The following is a 20,814-nucleotide window of genomic DNA, read 5'->3' as shown; positions in this document are numbered from 1 at the left end:
CATGAGTTATTCCTCCACATCAGTGTCAAGAGGACACAGTGCCCACAGTCCAGGACACAGCCCGCCAGTCCTGGAGGTCAGAGGCCAAGAACAAGTGACAGGCCCAAGGTGGTAAGGGAGATACAGCGCCCGTAAGAGTCAGCTGTACATTCACAATCCTGACTCTCTGCAGCTGTAGGTGCTGTCAGAAGGTGCAGTGGCAGCACTTGTGAGGCTCAGGGCAACCAGAATTTAGCAGGATTTGTGGCTGAGGACAACTATTTGCTGTAGCTATTAATATTTTTGCTCAGAGTTTTTCAGCTCAGGATACCTCATAAGATCTGCAGATGAAATCCTGCACTACGATGCTCAGCACTCCTGCCATTTGCAGCCCCTGGGGCCATGGCAGAACTGGGTTAAGACAGAGACAACAATGGAATTAGCCTGGAACACAAACAGGGCCAACATGGTTTAAATAGCCACCCATCACCTTTACAAGGAAGGATTCTGCAGATGTGGGCTTTACTTCCTCTGTTTGTGGGATTTGAATCCACTGACAACTCTACATTTAGTTACTGGAACTCTCTGGAGCAGCACAGATATTCCATGTGTGGGTGGATGACAAGAAGAATGCTTTGAGGAGTCTGTTCTCTGGAGGCAGATTGCAGCAATTTGAAGGAAATTTTAAAAAAAGCAAAACACAAAGGGGCAGACTGGAATCGTCATTCATAGAGGAGCTAAAGCGATCTGGCACTAAGAGGTGACAAGCAAAGTAATTAGAAAATAATTATTTTAAGGGAGAAAGGGATGTAAAAGAGTAGAAGTGAGTCATGATAATTTCAACAGAATGAATCATAAAAAAGCAATATATAGTTCCTGTTTTACTGGGTGACTGAGAGGGACGGGCATGCTCTTAACAAGACATTAGCAAGATCTTAACTAGATCTTTGCTCCTGCAGCCATTAAACAGGGGAAAAGCACAGCAACCTACTTTTCTATCTTCTATTCAGAAAGCTTTTTGAAAACTTGCTTTCACAGTCACTTTATAAAACCTGTAATAGGCCATGTCAAACAAAAACCCCAGTGTCACACAGATTCAATCAGTGGTAAACAACCACACAACAAAAATACAAATGCAATTGTCTGTTAATCCAGGTTCAAATTTCCATGCCAGGAAATGCAAGGCACTGTATATGTGTATCTGCTGCAGTGTCCACTGTCTGCTAAAATCCATTTATCTAGATATTCATACAGACATAAGATTAAAGAAACAAGATCTCCGTACATATACAATCAATTTTTTCCAAAAACAAAAGGTCAAGCCACTGACAGGAAAGTGCATGGACTCTTATTAGTCTGACACTTTGTGTTTCCATTTTAAATGCTAGAACAATACAAAATACAAAAATGCTATTATATACTATATATTCACAGTGAGGTTCAGGCTAGATTTAATGATCATATCTTTGTTCATTATACAAGTGCAAGAAAAAAATGATACCAGTCATCTGAAGCAGATTTTGTGAAATGAAATTCTGTTTTTAGGACCCAGAGCTTGCTCACTTCTAACAGAATATTTTGTTCAAGTTCTTTGTCCTACTACTTACTGTTATAGTAATACCACACAGCACAGCCAAATATTATTGAATCCACATTTAAATGACAATAGGCCTAATTTGTTTCACTACCTTTCCAAATGCTGCAGTAAAGAAGTTTCCTTATTTTGTATTAGTTCTTCATGCTTCTATCCTTTATTACTGGAATAATTTCCCTTTATTCACACTTAAATACCACTCCTAAATCAAATTCCCCACATTTGCTTTTTTCCTTCTATGAAACTGTTAATGTTTATCTTTTCCAAACATTCTATATCTCTTTTGAAATGCTTTTTCTGACTGAAATGTATAACAGAAATTTAGACGTAAGCATGTCTTCTGTGTAGGGACAAAGCTCAGTTTATGTATTTCCAGAAAGGGAACAATAGAAAGTAAAGTCTGATTTTGTACTAGGATGGCAACATCTACGTGTATAAACCTGAAAGATAAGAAATTTATTTTTAAAGGGAATGGGCTACTACTTCTATAGAATTTTAAAGTATTTAAGAAGTTGATACAAGAAATAAAGAATAGCCTAGCCTGAAAGTAAATTCCTAGTTATCTTGACGAAATGTCTCTCCAGGGAATTAGTAATTTCTTGGCAGTTTAAGCAATGAGCTTGTTATTTTGGGTAGTTTTTTAAATCTGAAGGAAAATCTTGGAGTTTGTGATTAAGGCTTAAACAATCTAGATTCTATGCTGGCTCCACCATGTAGTCCAAATGTCATACCAGGCAATCCACCTGATGTCTTCAAACTTAAATTTTTTTCTCTAAAATGAGAATGTTTATTTTCTCCCAGCAAAATATTCATCTAGTCTGCTATAGTGTCTATATAATTAAGTCACTGGAGCAACTCATAGAACCAAAAGTTCATCATGCACTTGTTTACTCCTGGTCTGAGTTTTAAACTGTGAAGTCTGCTACTACATCTGCATATATAACAAGCACAACAAGATGTAGAAATCATCTGAAGGATCTGAGAGCTGTAGGCAGGCAGCACTCCAGGAAGTTAGGAGTGCAGGAATAAGAGATCTTAACTTTTAAACAAACATTTTCCTTCTGTAAGCGAATGAAGTACTTTAAATTGAAAAATAATTCTGCTATAATGTCTCCAAATAAGTGGCAAAACTCTCCCCATCACAATGGGATGTTTTTCTTCCTTTGTCTCATATAACAACCCTTACCTATGTTTTTCAGATTAACTTTTTATTTCTCATTCAGCAATAAGTCCAAAACATGGAAAACAAATAGTATCCCAACACATTTTTCCCAGTGCCAATGATTTAAATGTTACAGGTATAACCATGCAGCTGACTCTCCATAAACACGCAGTGTTACTGTTCAAATGCCCTTTATGCTGTGCAATGGAAGCACCAGACTCTGCATAAAGAAAGCCAGGTTCAGGTTCAGCACTGGCTCTCTATCAGATCAAAATGACAGCTCACAAAATTTTGAAACTGGTAGAATTTTGAAGAAAAATTCACTATAACAAAAAATTTGTGTATTAAATAAAATCAGAAGTCCTTGAGTATATTCAGTTGGTCAATTAAAGCTAAAACTATTATGATAAAGTAATGCTGGATGTTATTATTCTGGCCAACAAAGTTCACTAAGGATGTTATTTCTGTTATTGTACAGACAGATAAAAAAAGAAAGAAGAAAAGGGAAAATAACTATTTTTCTACATGCCTTACTAGCTGTAGATTTAAAGCAAACTCCAACATCAAGCAACACAAAATTATAAAGAACAGCTCTTTGGAAAATTACAAGACAAAAAGGTGGCCAAGGACCAGAGACCACAATTACTTGACTGTTTTCATGCAGTTTCAACTATATTTATTTTCTCCATGCCCAGTGACATGAAACATTTCAGGAAGACTTAGGAATTGCATGGAGCTTTCACTCTGAGAATACAGGTGAAATACTCAAATATTCAAGGACAGGCAACATGCTCAGAAAAACAAGGTCATTTAAGATGCTACAAAGTATATTCAAAAGACAGTGTTCATTCACAGTCACCAAATGGTGAAGGAGTCTGAGATATGTAGTTGAAGGATACATGCATGTTTTTCTCATCTATGTTCCCTGAACCATTTGTAAGAGCTTCCCTTCAAAGCAAACAACGCATGGCACATCTTCCTAACAAACAGACCAGATGGAGCAACTTGTTTACTATGCAGTGAGTGTTTGCTTCAGATCTACAACAGCAGAAAGAAGATAGCCTGAACGTGTAGGTCACAGGTGAAGCAAAAAGCAACATATGGCAATCCCAAAGCCACAATGCAGCCAGAGAGTCTTTCAAAAAACTTTGAAGAAATAATTCCTATCATTGCTAAGAAAGGAGTAGGTGGCAGGCATTTTGCATTAGCCAAGACAACCCAATACAAAAACCACAAAGCCTGAATTATCATCTTGGCAACAGAGAAGAGAGGGGTGCTTTTAGCAGACAGCAATTAAGGATTTGGCAAGCATCTGGAGGAAAGGAAAGGGTGCGAGTCAAAGATAATGCCAGTATCACAGGTCCAGATAAGAGAGGAAGATAAAGACACAATGAGCAATATGCAGCAGAAATATCATGAATTCAGATAGCAGTATATCATCCACTAGGACCAACAGAAGAAACAAGCAGAAGAGCAGAGATCTGTGAAAGCACACATTTGGAGCAGAAAGTCATCTCAGCAACACTGACAATCATCAAATATGGTGCAGAGGTAGTAACACACACCTCCAAAAGCAGATGATTAACTTTTTGATTAAGGAGAAACAGAAATAAAGGAAGTTAATGAATGAATTATAAAAGATTTTGGAAGAAAGCAGGAGAGAGACACTTGGAAGTAAAGATACAATACAGGTGAGAAACGGTGACAAGAGACTTGGACAAGGATGTTTCAGGCTTAGGGACTAATAGGTGGAAGAGAAACATTTGTCAATTTAACAGAGTACCTCTACTTTCTTAAATGAAGCAGGAGTAAATCTACTAAGTGTGAACAGCTTGCCTTGTCCTAGTTAATTATTTAACCTTTACTTCTTGCTGAAGGTGAAGTACTAAAAGCATTACAGGTGCTTCATAATTGCCACTGGTTAATAGAAGAAAGGGACGTGATGAAATACACATTTAGAATTTAGTCTAATTTTATCTGTGTGTTTAATTTACCCTCTGCATTTCCTTTTGGTAAATAAAAGTATTTTGCTTCACCTGCTATAGCTCACAGCAACACTAGAGGCTAATCCAACAGTTCAGCATGGAACATCTTTCTTTCATGCTATTAAAAAGAAATCTTGGAGCTTGCTTTGTCTTCCCATGATTGACATTACAGACAAGTAACTGGCAGACAAAATCAAACAGCTTAAGATGAAAATGTTCACACTGGTAGGTCATGGGGAGCACAGAAACTTACCAGTTGTATAAAGTTCACTCAGGAACAAAAGCTGAAATGAATTGCACTGTGTCGAGTCAAACAAAAGAAAGCACAAAACTAACAAAACCCCCTTTTGCCTCAGTGAGCCCCAAGACCAACTCAGGATCCTCTCTGCCAAAGAAAGCATGCAGTGCTGCACACTCTCACGACTCGACTGCAAATCTTGCTTTGTTCAATGCCTCAACTTCTCAGGTCAAGAGATTTAGATAAAAAGCTATATGATAAATGTTCGTGTGAAGAAGAACATTTAGTCACAGAAGTGCAAAGGAAAAATACAGCTATTTGGATATGTATTAACTAAAACCTAGAAACTAATTTTAAAAACCCATGTTACTTTCAACAGATTGTTTTCTGCTGATCTCACTCCATGCAAGAATAAGCCTTATGGTATTTGAATCCTGGAAGACAGTGAAACAGTGAATTTCTGAAGCAATCACCATGACCTATCCTGTTACTGACCTACTGAAAATGCATATCTTACTAAAATTCCAATTAAGCTTTACTCTTAATAACCTTTCCCTAAGCTTTTCCCTACGTAATCTTTAGAAATCCTGTGAGGGACACCACATTTCTCCTCCCTTCTCTTGCAATAAATGAAGCTGCTTCATGTTCACAAGCACAGGACAGCAGTTCTTCTTGCTTCCAGCAGAGAGACAAAATAACAGAAGGCAGCAAGAGAGATGGAAGACCCAATAAAGATTAATAGTACTGTCTATTTGTTCATTAAAAATTCCACATGTTCATCTGCATTAGGTCAGCTAAAGCTGCATTTAAAAAAAAGCCTTTCATAAGGATTTGTTATTTTCCCAAGTATAAATTCCTAGGGGTCTGATACATGTGAACTATAAATTGACTAACAAGAATTTAAATGTTAAAACATTATCTACTTCTTACAAGAATTGTTTAGATTAACTAGATCAATATTTCTAAGTGCATTCAAAGAAGGAATGTTAGAATGACTCTGCTAATAAGTTATCACTTGAAAGAAGAGCACAGGTGTATAAAACATAGCAGGTGGAGCACTCTGAATTCACCTTGTTCATAAACAACTATTTTTCTCACTTTAAATCTCTTCACATTTTGAAAACAAACTTACTGATACTGTTTTTCAATCCTTACCTTATGTTCCTAATAGCTAAATTTAAAACAACATTTGCTTTTAAATAGGGAAACCGGTGCCTGGTAACTGAACTGCTGAAGTGAAATAAAGTGTTTAGCTCCCTTGACTTCCTGTCTTCTTCGACCACTGACCAAATTCAAAACTGATTAACAAGCAACTAGGCTACCTTAGCTATGTTAAAATTAGCCATGGCCAGTAATTCATGTTATTGTTGAAATAATGCTGCTTAGATTTTCAAGAAACTTTATGTTAGAGAGCCTCTAAACCCAGTCACACAGAAATGTAAAAATATTGGACAGCAGTTAGAAACACACAGACACAACAGGTCTGTTTGAACAACTTTCTATCTTAAGATGATTTAATAATCCAGAAAGACTGTAACATTTTACAAAAGCAAAAAAATCTAATGTTCTTCATTAACACCATGAATATCTACTTCAGTCAACAGAAGTTACTCATGTCCTACAACATCAAAAGTAAAACATGGAAGCAAAAAAATGCAGCACAAAATGAATGCAATATTATATTAAGGTACTTAACCAGCCCACTAAAATGCTCCTTGTTCATCTGAAAAAAATTAAAATGCACTAAAGTCTCATTTTCCTTGGCTTTCCAAAAATCAAATACCAAACTGAACCTGTTCAGTACTCCAAAATTCATCACTGCAAGTAAGCACTGTATGGACTGAAGTGGTGCAGGGAAAGAAGAGCTGTAAACAATAGGAAATCTTCAGAGACTGAACTGCTTTGTTTGCTTTTCATCTGTCATTTAACCTACATTTTATGTATTTTATTCTCATCACCTGCGTATCTCCTGCACTTCTTATATTGTGGATGTTGAACTTCTGAGTGAATAGAGACATTCAGGAATAGGGGTTGAGTTGGAGTTTGTCCCCTACAGATCCAAAAGCTAATGCTATCAGGTCAAACTTATCACTGAAACTAAATTTACTGAACTCCAGGGTGTATTTTACCTCAGTTTCAGCACTGCCCTAGTCAAAGTCCTTCAAGCAAAAACAAAGAACTCCCACCATGCAACCACACTGTTATCCTCTGTTATTCATCCACAGAATGCATAGTCCTTATGTTATTGTGCTCTGACTATTAACTTTTTGGAAATTAGCAAAGAGGTAGGAAAACACAGCATCTCTAACAGAAAATTCATAAGTAGCAGAGTTCATAGAAAAATATCATATAATCTCAGAAGGCTTCAAGAGATTTAGCAGAAAAAAGGTATGAGACACAGCATTATTATTTCATACTGATACTCTAAATTTGTATTTTATTATACACAACAACAAAGAAGGACAACACAAAGGGCTGTTAAATTGTTGGTATGCAAACATCTAAAGCTTAATTTTTTTCTTCCAGTTTGAATAAGCAATCAAATTAGTCCCTTGGTCTGAACAGACAGCCAAACACATCCACCAGCACTGGCTTACTCAAATATAGCACCTTAAAGCTAATTGATATGATAGCTATCAATGAGTACATATGATTGCTGCCATAGGTATGTGAGCATGCTTCTGATTAGATGGGTATCTTCTCAAGCACAATTTAATAGAATTTATATAGAAAACATTCTGCAAAAACTAAAGAGATGTAAAAATTATCTTATTCTTCCAAAACTCTGAGCCCTCTTTCAGATTCATATAATCTATAGTTGCAGACTTTTCCATCTCATCCCATGAAAAAAAAAAAAAAAAGAAAAAAAAAAAAAAAAAGGAATTCTGTAGTTACCAAAAGGAAAAAAAAAAACACAGGAAAAAAACCCCAAAACCAAGAAAACCCCCAAAACATCAAATAAACATCAACACCACTTAATTTTATGCTCTATGCTCTATTATTTGTGGTTTTTGCAGGCAAAATGTTCCCTGGAAGGGCCCAAGTTACTGTAAGACCTAGTTTTCCACCAGCCATTATCTGAAATTGTCAGAAGACCAAAGGTTGAAACTGCCTGTGGATCCTTCCCCAGTTGATTGAAAGGTTTATCAGTGGTATCACTGGAATGGAGATTTCATCATAAATCCCGTGTGACTTCAGGGCGTGTGATTAATAAAGGCACATCATATACTGCAAAATTACAAAGCCTTCACAAGGAACAGCCAAATTCTCTTTGAGAACTCTGGACAGATGGCAGGATTTGACTATCACTAAATCAGCTTAGTCAAATACATTATTAGTTCTCCAGCCCAATATTTGCTGTGTATTCCCAATAAAACTGCTGAATGAAAAACGCAATGTGTCAAGCTTATAGCAAGTAAACATCAGAAACACATTTTTCTCCAAGATTAATCTCCTCCTGATGTGCTAGAAACTTATACCAATTACAAAATAACAAAACTCCTCTTGAAAAAGCAGCTCATTACAAAACACTAAAGCTCAAAACCTAAACTCTACTTCTTTGTGCGTTTGCTATTTAATTGTCTGTTAAGCTGCTTCTTTGCCACTGTGGAGTATTTCAGGAAAATCTGGAGGTCAGACTGACTGCCAGAGAACCCCCACATGAGTGAACAAGCATAATGGACTTTCAGGTATCTAAAATAACAGGTCCCTCAAAGGCTAGAGTGCAGCTTCTCTGCGAGATAATTCCATCAGCAAGGGATGAGTGCTTCACTTATCAGAACTGCCACATAATGCTCAAGCACAAATTAATGCGTGCAAGAAAAGATGCATGATTCTACTTTGGTTTCTAGAAGGCAATTCAGAGCTCTTGTTAACTTTCCTCTTAAAAGCACAGGGAATCAAAAGCCTTCATAGAATTACCAGATTTGTAACCAAGCATTCACAGAGAAATTAATTTTTTTCAGTACATAATGAAAACTTTTTTTGATGGAAGTCAAATGCACTTGTATTTTATTAAAAGAAATAATTCTCAAACATTTTTGCCTGTATTCTGTGCAGTGACATTTCTTCTCCCTTGTCACCATAAGGTTAATGCTCAGGAAGGAGAACAAAGTGACTATTACTGTGCATGACAAGGATTGTTTGCTGCAGCAATTACTCTTCAATCAGAATATTACTTTTGTTTGCACTCAACAAGGATAAAAATATGAACCCTAGATATTACCTATGCTAAATACACATTTTACATTGCTTGAATTATGAGCAGGCAACACACTTTAATACAGGTGTGACATGGCTTTTAATGCAAAATTATGACACCTCTTTTGAAATCCTAACATTCTGTGCTATGAAATACCTGTTCTCATTTTCATCTGCATGAGAGAGGTGGTTAATTTTATTTGCATCAATACACTGAACTAACAGGTATATTCTCATTTGTATGACAGTGAACGCTGTATTCTTATAGGCTGCATATTTATTCCCCTGAATTATTATCTAAAATACAGTCAATGCTTCAAGTTTCCAATGAAAAGGTTTAAAAAAATTAGCTCCATAGACAAGTACTGTGATTTTCAATGTATGTTAAGATTTTTAATAATGATACTGAGAGCTCATGAATAGAATTTGCATAGACAGCACATAGGCTCCCCAAAACACTTCTGCAATTGATTCTTTCTGTGATTTGACTTGGACTGAATGGTGTTGAGTAATTTATTCACCATTGTTTAGGACAGGCTATTTAATTCCCTTCTGACTCTTACACAGCGTGAGAGGTTGCGTGTGTCTCTGTGTTAGCGCACATCCTGGTTAACTGCGTTAATCACACACAACAGGCCTGTGCTCACTTAGGTGGGTCTTTTCAAATAGATGGCAATTAAACCCTCCTACATATGAATCACTTTGCATTCACAGAATACTTTCTATGTGAGCACTAAATATTTACAAATGAGGCTGGCATATTTTATATAAATTCACCACTTCAGCTGAGATGACTAAGGAGCGCTATCATTATGTACATAACAGAGTTATAGGCAGGTGCAGATTAAATAAGGTCACCTTATTCCTTACTCCCATCTTCCTATTATGGCTATGGCACCTGGACTCTGAACTTAACACACCACTCATATTGCTGGCTTGAAATAAAAGGTGTCCCAATTCTGGATACTTTACATATTTTGTAAAAAAAAAAAGTTATGATTATTATTCGTTAAGATTTTAAGACGTTTCCCACATATCCTAGTATGTTAATTTAGGCCACACTCTCTTCCACAGGAATCAAAAAAAGGGAGATGAGACGTCTCTGCTGAATTCCTAGTTCTGAAAAACACAAACATCATCAACTTCAAGTCTAACACTGCAACCCCAAAGGAATTTTGAAGGAGGAAAACAGTTACTGACTCCTTCACAGCCTCCTTCAAAATGACAAATATAAAGAAAAGAGTCAATATGATAATGGTCACAGTGCTGCTTATTAGAGACATTCTAAAGTGAAACCTCTGTCTCATGGGAAGCTCCAATCTGCTTTTCAACTATCAACAAATACACTTTTAGAAGATCAAAATAAGAAAACTCTTTTCCCATGGAAGATGAAATATAGCATATTGAACTGATTCTTACTAGACATTTTCATTTGAAGCAACAACACTTCTACTTTCCCAAAATGAAGTACTTTATGCTTTGCTAAAAACATTTTAACAGTGCTTTATTATCTGTATTTTTAGTGTTAGGGCCTTTGATTACTTTCCTTTTAAAAAACACAATACAAAATTGCAAACATATTTATTATGCAAAGCATATGACACACTAGTTTATAATTTGTAAATAAGGCACTACATTTGTGAACTGAGATTTTGCAAATCCTGAAACAAATGCAGGATGCATTTGTTTAAACCAAACCACACAAAGCAATAAAACATGCCTACTTCCAGCTTCTGTACTTCCATCTGTTATGAATTACTCCTTACACTGTATCCTGCAGAAAGAATATTTCTGGTTTATTATTATTAATAGAACTTGAAAAAAAAAAACTGGATAGCCGTAGCATTTTACAATCTGTAGTTGAATTAGCTGGTCTTTCATTTTGTCTTTATAGCCAGCCATCATCCTGCAGTTTATCTATGAATAAACCACTTGGTAACAGTACTTTGTCACCTTCACATATATTATTGATGAGAAAGCTGACAAGCTGCCAATTAAGATGCTCCACTGCTTGTCCCATCTCCAGGCTCAGCCTGAGGTACGGATGGAACAGTTGCAGTGAAAACTCAGTTTTACATTTCAAAGAAAGTTCAAAGGCAGTGAGAAAAGGCTGCCCTGTAAAGGACACAGAAATTGTATTTATTGCTGGAAAAGTTTATTTGAGTAGACTGTATTATTTATTCTGTATGATAATAAAAATTAGACTGTGAGTCCACATCTTGTTCAACTAGATGTTCTACTTAGTTTTGCATTCAGTCCTGGATTAAATCTATGAATCTGACATATAAAACAATTACAACACTAATCACAGTTTAGTAACAAATATACAGATTTAAGTAACGGTCAAGATATAAATCAAGCAGATTTAAGTGGATTTGTGTTTCTATTGTTACCCCAGCAAGACAGACAACAATATTTCTTGGACCCCAAAACATTGCCAAGGGATAAATTAAAGGTCATAACAAAAGTGTCTGAAATCAGGATGCTTTTAAATGAACAAGCAATCCTGAGATCACTTGTATTCTCTGCTTCCACCCAAATTCTCAGGTTGTGAAAAATCACCAAGTCATTCCATAAACACTAAGTATTTATTCCATGACTGATTAGTCCTTTCTAAAATAAGTATAACAGAATAATTTATTCAACAGAAATTACCTACATTAAATATTGTTTAAAATACACATATGTTTTTAAGAGATTAATATCAAATGAGATTATACTGGCTGCATCACAAATCTTTAATCTTGGTTTTGAAAAACCACACAGCCTTTTTTTCCTGTATTTTTGAACATGAGACTAAATATCCCATGTTAAGACACACATATCAGCTGCCAGTGAAAGTCATAAATACAATAAACACTACAACTTTGCAATGATAACTCCACACTACACTATACTATATGTATATGTAACTATACTATATGTACATCTACTATATGTAGATGTAACTATACTACATCTACACTATAAGTTAATGAGAAAGAGCTAAGCTAAATCACCACTAAGAGAGAACACAAAATACTTCTCTTACCTCCATTTCTGTGCAGTGTAAACGGCCTGATTTATCTGTAAGAGAAAAAAAAAAGTTTTCAGATAAAGAGACGATGGAAGAACAAAACTAAAAAGTTGAATCACTTCTCTTTTTTTGAGTAATTGCCAAATATTCCTTGTCTTACCTGAATCACACATTTCAATAATGTTTTTATTATATATGCATCCCGGTATTAACAACAAGAAGGCCCTACCCTTTTTATTTGGATCCTTTACAATACTGGCTTTTAAAAAGCTGTGTCTTTAATGCCTGGCTTCATTATTTAAATCATATGATTGATGCTGAGCCATGGAGGGAACATGAAGACATGCTGGCTTAAATTAAGCAGTAGCAAATAGTTATTTCAAGAGAATAAGCAGCATTAATTCATAAACTAGGGAAAAGCCACTGTTTCATCTGATACTTCTGGGATTTCAAAGAGTTCAACAGAAATATGAAGTTCAAGTAAATTAAAGTTAAAACATTACTATACTATTTTTGTAAGTCCCACTTGTCAATTTTTGCATTTCCTCTGAGTTCAGAAACATCACTTTGGAATTTGCATAATAAAGAAAAATTCTGAACTGTTTCATTAAATTGAAATCTCAGTTTTCTGAAACAGTTTTATACCAAAGTGGCTTGACAGCTTAGCAGAAAGAAGACTGAAATTTCACAGCGCATTAGGAAAGCATCATGTCACTAAAAGCAGCAAGTTTATAATTTTGTATTAATAATCCTTATCAAAGTAGGGTCAAGGAATCCTGACAGGATGATTTCCTGCTGGAAAAAAATTATTCAAGGAATTTGATTGTTCCACAGAAATCTATCCATTTGAAAGGGGATCTACTCAAAACTTTAATTTCAAAACACATGGATATAAAATTTTACATTTTTTGTCTTAGTTTTTCAGCTTCATTGCATTCACACTGCTGGTTTAGAATTTGCAGCTTTGGACCCAATAGCATAGAGCCTACAAAATGCATGGCATAATTGTGAGATCTCATGTACTCAAAAACTAGAACAGGATGCATTTGCATGACTGTGCATGCGTATTCTAAGAGCACATGTTCAGGTGACTATTAGGAAGGATTTACTGCAGTAGTTTGGAAAAGCCTGTGATTTGTACCCATAACTGGAAGGACTATTTTATCAGACTGGCTGACAAGGCCAAGGAAGCTCAACCAACTGGCTAGCACAATGCTTGCACAGAGGAGTGACCCCACTGACTTCATATGACAAATGTGAACGGCATGCAAAACACTCAGCTCTGGGAAGAGTCACCTGCACAGAAAAACCTAATTTTTCATACTGATCTGGTCACCTTCCCTTTGAAACTAAATGTTAAACACGTCCTGAATTAATAGGGAACACCCACCTAACAGGGTGAAAGTTGTTTACTTTCCTTTTGAACTGTTGCCAAAGCAAGCTAATGCTTAGCACCAGTGTCTGACTTCATAACCAAGAGCAAAGAGTGACTTTAAAAGGCTTTTGCATCGCATATTATCTTTTCGAAAGGACTGGTACCTCCACATAATAAATTTTTTTGTGTTTAAAATGGTAACATTCCCGTGATTGTTACAAATTATAAACAGGGGAAATTTGCTGAGAATGTTTTTTAACTGCTAGGATTATTAGCAGATTTATTAATATTAGGGGCTACTTTTGTGAAGTCATATGACAGGTGACCTAAACAATTTATCTTTATGATACAAGGTTAATTCAGAGAAATGTAGTCAAGACAGGGGAAGAAAAAAAGCACATACTGTCTTTAAAAAGACATTACTTTTTTTAAAAAAATTACTACTTCATTAAAAAGTACTAATTTTAAACCTATAGCAATGCAGTTCATACACTAGGCCACCGATGTTTGCAATCACCGATAGTTTAAAATATTCAGACTTGCATCTCCTACTGTCTAAGGGAACAGGAGCCAAGCTGTCCATTAGATCCTCTGAGTAGCACCAAGCACTCATTGCTGCACCTCACAGCAGAGCTGAGATCCTATGAACACCCTTTTAGCAGAAGTCCCAAACAACTCCTGAAGCACAGGAAAAAAATAAATCAGCCCGGACCAAAACAAGAAAGATAAATTTTTAATTTCTGAAAGTAACAACAAGAAGCTTATCTTGCAGCTCCTTTGATAAACTTCCATGAAAGCTCTTCCTCAAGGAAAAGCCCTCAAACTCTGGAGTGATTTTATTTTTTTTTTCCATTTAAACTCAACTATCTATTCCTATTTACACCAGTATTTTAAACCCCAATAGTATTGTCATGAGTGCACGTGCTGGGGCAGGAAGGGGGAATAACAAGTCTTTCATGCAAAATATCCTAGCTGGTGCAAGTGACTGACAACATTTTAATATACACTGCATTATGGGAATTATTAACCATTCCATATGCCTCTGTACCCTGAGACCAGCTACACACTTAGCAGATTTCCCAAAGCTGTTCACAGTCACTTGTGGACTCTCTCCATTGGGAATTTACTACAGTTCTGAAGAGGTCATTAACAATACTGTTGATGCACTCACATGCATCTATCAAGACTGAAATGAATTTGCTTTTATATGGCCCCTGCAAGCCAATTTATTTATACTGGCTTTATCTATAGTGGCTGGGAGTAGAAATTTTTTCTCTCTTCAGCTGACATGACTGAAAAAGCAGGAACTCATAAATGTAGCCTAAGGGTCACACTCCCTTCATTAGCACTGGAGAAAAAAAAATCCCCATAAGTCATAGAACAGTCTCTGTCTGCAAGCAGGATGAAGTGCTTTTCTGGTAAACAGGTGAAGCCTTAAGAAACTATTTCAGCTGCTGATTCTTAACATAAATGCAGACTTTTCCAGACTTCAGAACCATTCAACTACATATTCATCTGTGCAGCATTTTTACCACTCTTACTGCCAAAAAATATTCAACAGTAATTTTCCATTACAGTTTTCAAATAAAAGCGAATGCATTCATTACTTGTAAACAGCACAACTTTAACAGTCAACTGCAGTTTATAAACAAACTACAGTTTGGAAAATTAGATCATTTTTCATTCTCAGTTTGTTAAAATGCAAAAACTGAAGAGTTTTTGAAAGAAGGAAGGTGACTTACATTGGAAGTTTCCTGTATTTCTAAAAAGTCTTCAGAGAGACACATTTGACACGAAAAAAAATTTAAAATAAACTGCAAACCTTCACATTCATTTTTTATTCTTCATAATTTCTATTTGAAAAGTATTCTTCTGTCAAATCCTGAGCAAGAGGAGTCATGACAAACTTTCCTCAAGCACTAGGGAAGACTATCTCATCCCTTCAGGCAGGAGCTCCCTGTACCCCTACCAGTGGTAAGAAGCACACATTTAAGACTGAGTTTTAAAAGCAACACAGATAACTCAGTATGTTAGAATGGACTGACCCAGGGTATCTGTAGGACAGCATGTGGGATGTGCCAACCCATCTGCACTCCTCTATCCGAAGAAAAATCAAGCTACTGAGTTGACTTTAGTGATGTGACACCACAATCACATTTTGGCTATAATCAGCTGGTCTAAGAGCCCTGCAGCTCAGAGCATCTCCTTAGCCTTCCTCTAGTGTCTCAGACTCCTCTGCCCACATCCACAGGCAGTTCCTTCAAGACAGTTTCTTCAAGAATTGAAATGATAAGCACTGATTTTTCTGGCAACATTGTGGCTGATGCACATATTGGCAACAAACTCATTTTGTATTAAAGATTACTATTATAATTAAATGTCACAGCCCACTTCTGCAGCTTTGGAATGAAATCAAGCTGCGTTGCTAAAACAACAGAACTTAAGTTGCCCTCAGGAATGACAGACACTGCCTGTATGTATTGGAGGACAGTGGAAGAAGAGGATGAAGAACATAAGGGCTAGCCTAGGGAAAGGGAGCAAGGAAGAACTTGAGTGTTACTAACTCAAGTTCCTTGAGTTGAACAGTCTTTACTCACTCCCCCCAAATTAACAATAAACTGAATTTGTATTTGCTTTATAACTTTTACATCTTCAAGAGGCACCGTAGCTACAATAGTGAGCTTTTCTTTGCCCTTAAGAGAATGAAGATTCCTCAAGTAAGAAAATAAAAAGAAGTTCAGACTCATGTTTAAACATCCAGAAAATGGAGTTTTGGTAACTTTGGAATTACCAAAAACTGGAGACTTGGTAACAAATCTGAAACTGGTCAGATTAGTTACCAAAAATGACAAGTTCATCAATACAAGATGAGCACCAATAAAAGGAATGGGAATGAAAGAAGAAAGCAAAGGCAAATGTGCCACAGAAGGAAGATAAATATGCAAAGAATGGGATTTGTAATTAAATGAAGGGAGAGGAAAACACTGATGTAGGAGAAGTGAGCCAGGTTGAGGACAGATATTGAAAACTTGTAAGATAAAAAGAAACAGGAAGAAAAAGTGAAAAATATAAAGACAAATATAGGCAAAGGATATCTTAGGAGTAAGATGCATCAGGATGCAGGGAAGAAGGTCAAAAAGAGCCGAGAACATGAGGAAGTAGAAGGCAGCAGACTGGATTAGGAGAGGTAGAGACCCCCTCAGAGCAGGAAGCACAGAGACCCAAGTTCTTAAGAAAAATACTTAGGCTTTGAGGATCAACAAATCCTTCCTTTAAACTGTAATTAGAAGATAATAAGAAATGGGATGATGTTTTAGAGCTTGTGGCTTTTTGGATATGACTCATGATTTCTGTATCAGACTACAGCTGATGACATGCCTCATTTTTCTGCTTAGGAAAAGAAAGAGAAAACTAAACATTTTAAGAGAATACAAGAAAAATTATTAGAGATGTTTCTAGACCAATGGCAATCAGGACTTTCCTTACCTGTGCCAAACATTTTTCATGCCTTCTTTTTTCTCCATTCAACACTTCATGGAAGTTACTCCTAATTTTGAACAGTCATAAGCACCTTTTGTCTATTGCACAATGTAAAGGTAATGACTAAGAGGCCTTCTGTATTAATACCCTGCTAGATTTTGTAATAAAAATATTTTAAAATGCAAATTAACGAATCCATGCTACCTTAGTGCTACTTCCTAAGACATAATTACATGGTCGTTGTCTTGTCTCATTTCTATTCTGCATAAGGCTGTGATCAACATACGAAGTTCTCCTTGGTTCTCTCATATCAATTTTTGTTACTCTAAGATAAATACTGTGGCAGTTCTGCATCTCCAAGTAGTGCTGAACTCCATTCATAGCAGTCAACCTCTTCTGTAGATGCTTAAATAAATACAGATATTGCACTCATCCGTCTCTGGCCTGTACAGGTATCAACTCTTCCCAAAAAAAAGTGTGAATTCACAGAGTTCACGGGTCTTAATTTTTATTTTTTTTCATTTCTGTTACTCTGATCATATTCTAATTTTTCCCAGAGCTACCCAATTGCCTGTTCATTCAATACATATGTGTGCTCCTGGCAGAACTGTGACTCCATTCAAGTCATCAGCAGTTTCTCCCATCATTTTTGATGGATCCAGAGTTTCAAGCAGGTTACAGCTTTTCTAAACTGATAACTCAACACTACTGGATCTGTTAAAAACTGTCACGAGCTGTTAATAAACTCTCTCAAGTAAATGAAAAAGGAGTTCTCTTAATTCTTCTCTACCTCAGCTACATCTTTGCACTATACAAAGCTACTCATCTCCTCTTGTTCCTCTTAAAGTGCACAGTAATAAAATACAGTAATGCAATCATAGTTGTGTGTGTCATGCAAGCTGTTTTAAAGTTTTATCAGGAATAAAACAATATTGTCCCCTTATTGGATCTGATGCTGTAATGTGATAAACTAATTCAGAAACAAAGAGCAAACACTCCTCAGTTTCCTTTTAACAGATATTACGAAAAAGCTTCTCCACTTTCATGAAGGTATGCTCATTGCCAACTTGGATGCAGGATGTTCCATACCATTAATCCTCTTGTTACCTGCAACATTCCTACTGCACACTTGGCAAACACACTCGGGCTTGGGTAAGACTCATCCACAGCTGCTGCCAGGCGGGTCATTTGCAGTGCCTGTAACTCTGATCCTGTCCTGCTCTGAATCATCCTGTTCAATGCTCTCTCTCCCCTTCTCTCTTCCCCTCTGTCACATCATACATTTTCAAAGCTCTGCTTGTGCTCCCCCAGTCCCACCCCTCATCTCTCACTGGGCACTGTGGGGTAAACTATCACCTCCAGCCAGCCCTGAAGCTGGACTCCATTATCTGTTACCTATTCTGCACCCCCCTCCCCCCAAAAAAGCATCTTTGTTCTTTCTCCAGCAATGCCCCAAAGGGACATGATATTAACTCTCCACAACAACATGGCAGATGTCTCATTTTTCACTCTTCTCTTCAACTGCTGTTAACAATGACAACTAAAATTCCATTTTCCTTTCTAAAGTAACATTTTTTACCGCATTAGACAAGAAAATCTCTGTTAAATCTTATCTTATCTTTTAATTTAAGTCATTATTAATGCCAGGAGGCCACACTTCCTCCAAGTTCTTCTTTCTAAGTTCAAATTTCAATGTTTTCCTTAGGAATAAATGCAGTTTTCAAACAACACCAAGTCAGAGTTCATTCGTTCACTGCATACTTACCATCTTCAATATTTCTCCATACAAATATTGGCAACTAAGGTCACTTATCCCTGTTGGCAATTTCCTTCCATTTCTTTTGTGCAGGCATTTGAAATATGCACTTTTTCTTTTAAACCAAATACATTATTTTGTTATGCTGAGATCTTTTCTTTGCTTATTTTGTCCTCCCCTACCAGAACTGCCTACAATAGGATGCCCACTTAACCCCCAGTGCACAGGATGCATCCATATAAGCCATGACTGGAAGCCTTCCAGTTCATGCTTATGTACTGGGAGCCACACTGATAACAGAAAGCCCACATAAATAAGGCCAAAGATTTCTCTCTTCCTCAGATCAGCAGAGCAAGAAGAGGTAAAAGCAGCAACCCACTGAGGCTCCTCCCTGCTGTCTAGTACTATTTTCTTCCTACTTGATATTCAATATTAAAATACCTATATAGGCATCTATCTTAAAACCCTTGCACAAGAAAGTGAGGCTCAATACATCAGGCCTTACTATTCTTAAATGCAGATGTTTCTGAATACCCTTGAATTAGATTTGAATTCCGAACATAATTAAGTCTTCATCCTAAAGGTACTATTTATTTTAGCACTGTTCATAGCAACATCTCTTTCAAAACTTCCAACATCAAGAAGGGCTACTCCCACCCATCATCTTTAAAAAGGGTCAACAAAATAAGAAAAATGATAGTATGTTCATTTTCCACTAAAAATCATGCATATTTTTTTTTCAGTAATCCACCAGGGACTGACAGATAAGAACGTCTTCATGCGCCCAAGTTGAATTTACATTTATTCATCCTGTTTCTCCATTCCTGCCTTCCAAAACCTAGACACACAAGGATGTAAGAGGGACATGGAAGTCATTAAAACTGCCAAGACAACATAAACTATTCTTCTCCAGTGTGTCTCACCCTGAGCCCTCCAAGTTGCATGAAAGCCACCATGTAGTCAACTTTTCTGTGATCTTTTTGATTCAAAGCCAGAATACTCCATGCATTATACCCTCCTGCTGAACACCTGGCAGATTTCCAAGAGAAAAATCTGCATAATACTCGCTTCTAGTAAGATCAGCAGTAATTTCCCTGTGTGCTTTTTCTCTTAGGGCTGGAGGATGAGGCAAAAGGGCCACTGACACTACCCACAGTTCAGGTCTCAGGAGGGAGATGAAGGCCAAGGAGCACCACATTCATACCACCACTGAATAGCCAACAGCTGGAAGTGAGCCTGACTCGGTGTTCAAAATATCCTCCTTTGCCACTTTCCAAGATCCTTATGGCTGTTCCTCCTCAGGAGCTCAGTGCAACGCCCAAAGTCGGTGGCCACCTCTGCTAAGCCAGGGATCTGGCACTTACAAAACATGCAGGGAAAACTCTCATTTTACCAAACCAACTCAGCCCCAAAACTGTTCAGTTTCCCACCTCTGAGAAGGAGGTGACACAGCCTCTGTGCTGAAAAGCAAGAGCTCCTTATCCAGCTTGCAGCAATGACACAACCCCAATGAAACAGCCTCCTCCACACCTTACAGTATCCTGGTGCCCCTAGATCCTGGGCATGATGTTGACTGCCAGCTCTTGTGCGGGTTTTCTGCTCCTCTATCTATCATTTCATTATTGCTTCAAGTTTATAAAAACATGTAAAAAATGCAGTTCTGCAAGAAGAGAGCTTGGAGGAGTCAAACCACATGTTTACCCCAAACGTTTTAGCTCATTCAGAAGTTATTTTTTATTGCATCTGGCACTTTACTGGATGCACTGTTAGCTCTTTTCATATAAATTGCAAGTAACAAAGATTGCTAAAGCACCCATTACTTCAAATAAATTCTACACTGTATCTCCAATTTCACCATGGGTATTTTGAAGCAACCCACACTTCTGTGGTATTTAGATGTCACTAAGACAACCACAGTAAGCTTTATGTTTATTTTGCATGTTCATGCAAAATCTTCTTTCTTTCTTACTTTGGTTCTGGAAAAATAAAAAGGTTCACACCGCTCTGTAAAAATATGCCTTCATGTGCA

General features: G+C 36.8%; 1 protein-coding gene across 4 annotated transcripts in view; it reads right to left on the bottom strand.

Moving 5' to 3' along the window:
* Positions 1–20,814, bottom strand: part of SPIRE1 (spire type actin nucleation factor 1) — a 128,293-nt gene that overhangs the window by 103,557 nt on the left and 3,922 nt on the right. For all 4 annotated transcript variants that reach the window (XM_053942587.1, XM_053942598.1, XM_053942616.1 and 1 more), the window contains exon 2: positions 12,190–12,224. In XM_053942587.1, coding sequence (XP_053798562.1) covers positions 12,190–12,224 — 35 coding nt within the window. The remainder of the gene's footprint in view (positions 1–12,189; positions 12,225–20,814) is intronic.

This window comes from Vidua chalybeata, chromosome 1, assembly GCF_026979565.1.
Source record: "Vidua chalybeata isolate OUT-0048 chromosome 1, bVidCha1 merged haplotype, whole genome shotgun sequence".
NCBI lineage: Eukaryota > Metazoa > Chordata > Aves > Passeriformes > Viduidae > Vidua > Vidua chalybeata.
The sequence above is the reverse complement of the archived record's forward strand: the minus strand, read 5'-3'. Positions and strand labels throughout refer to the sequence as shown.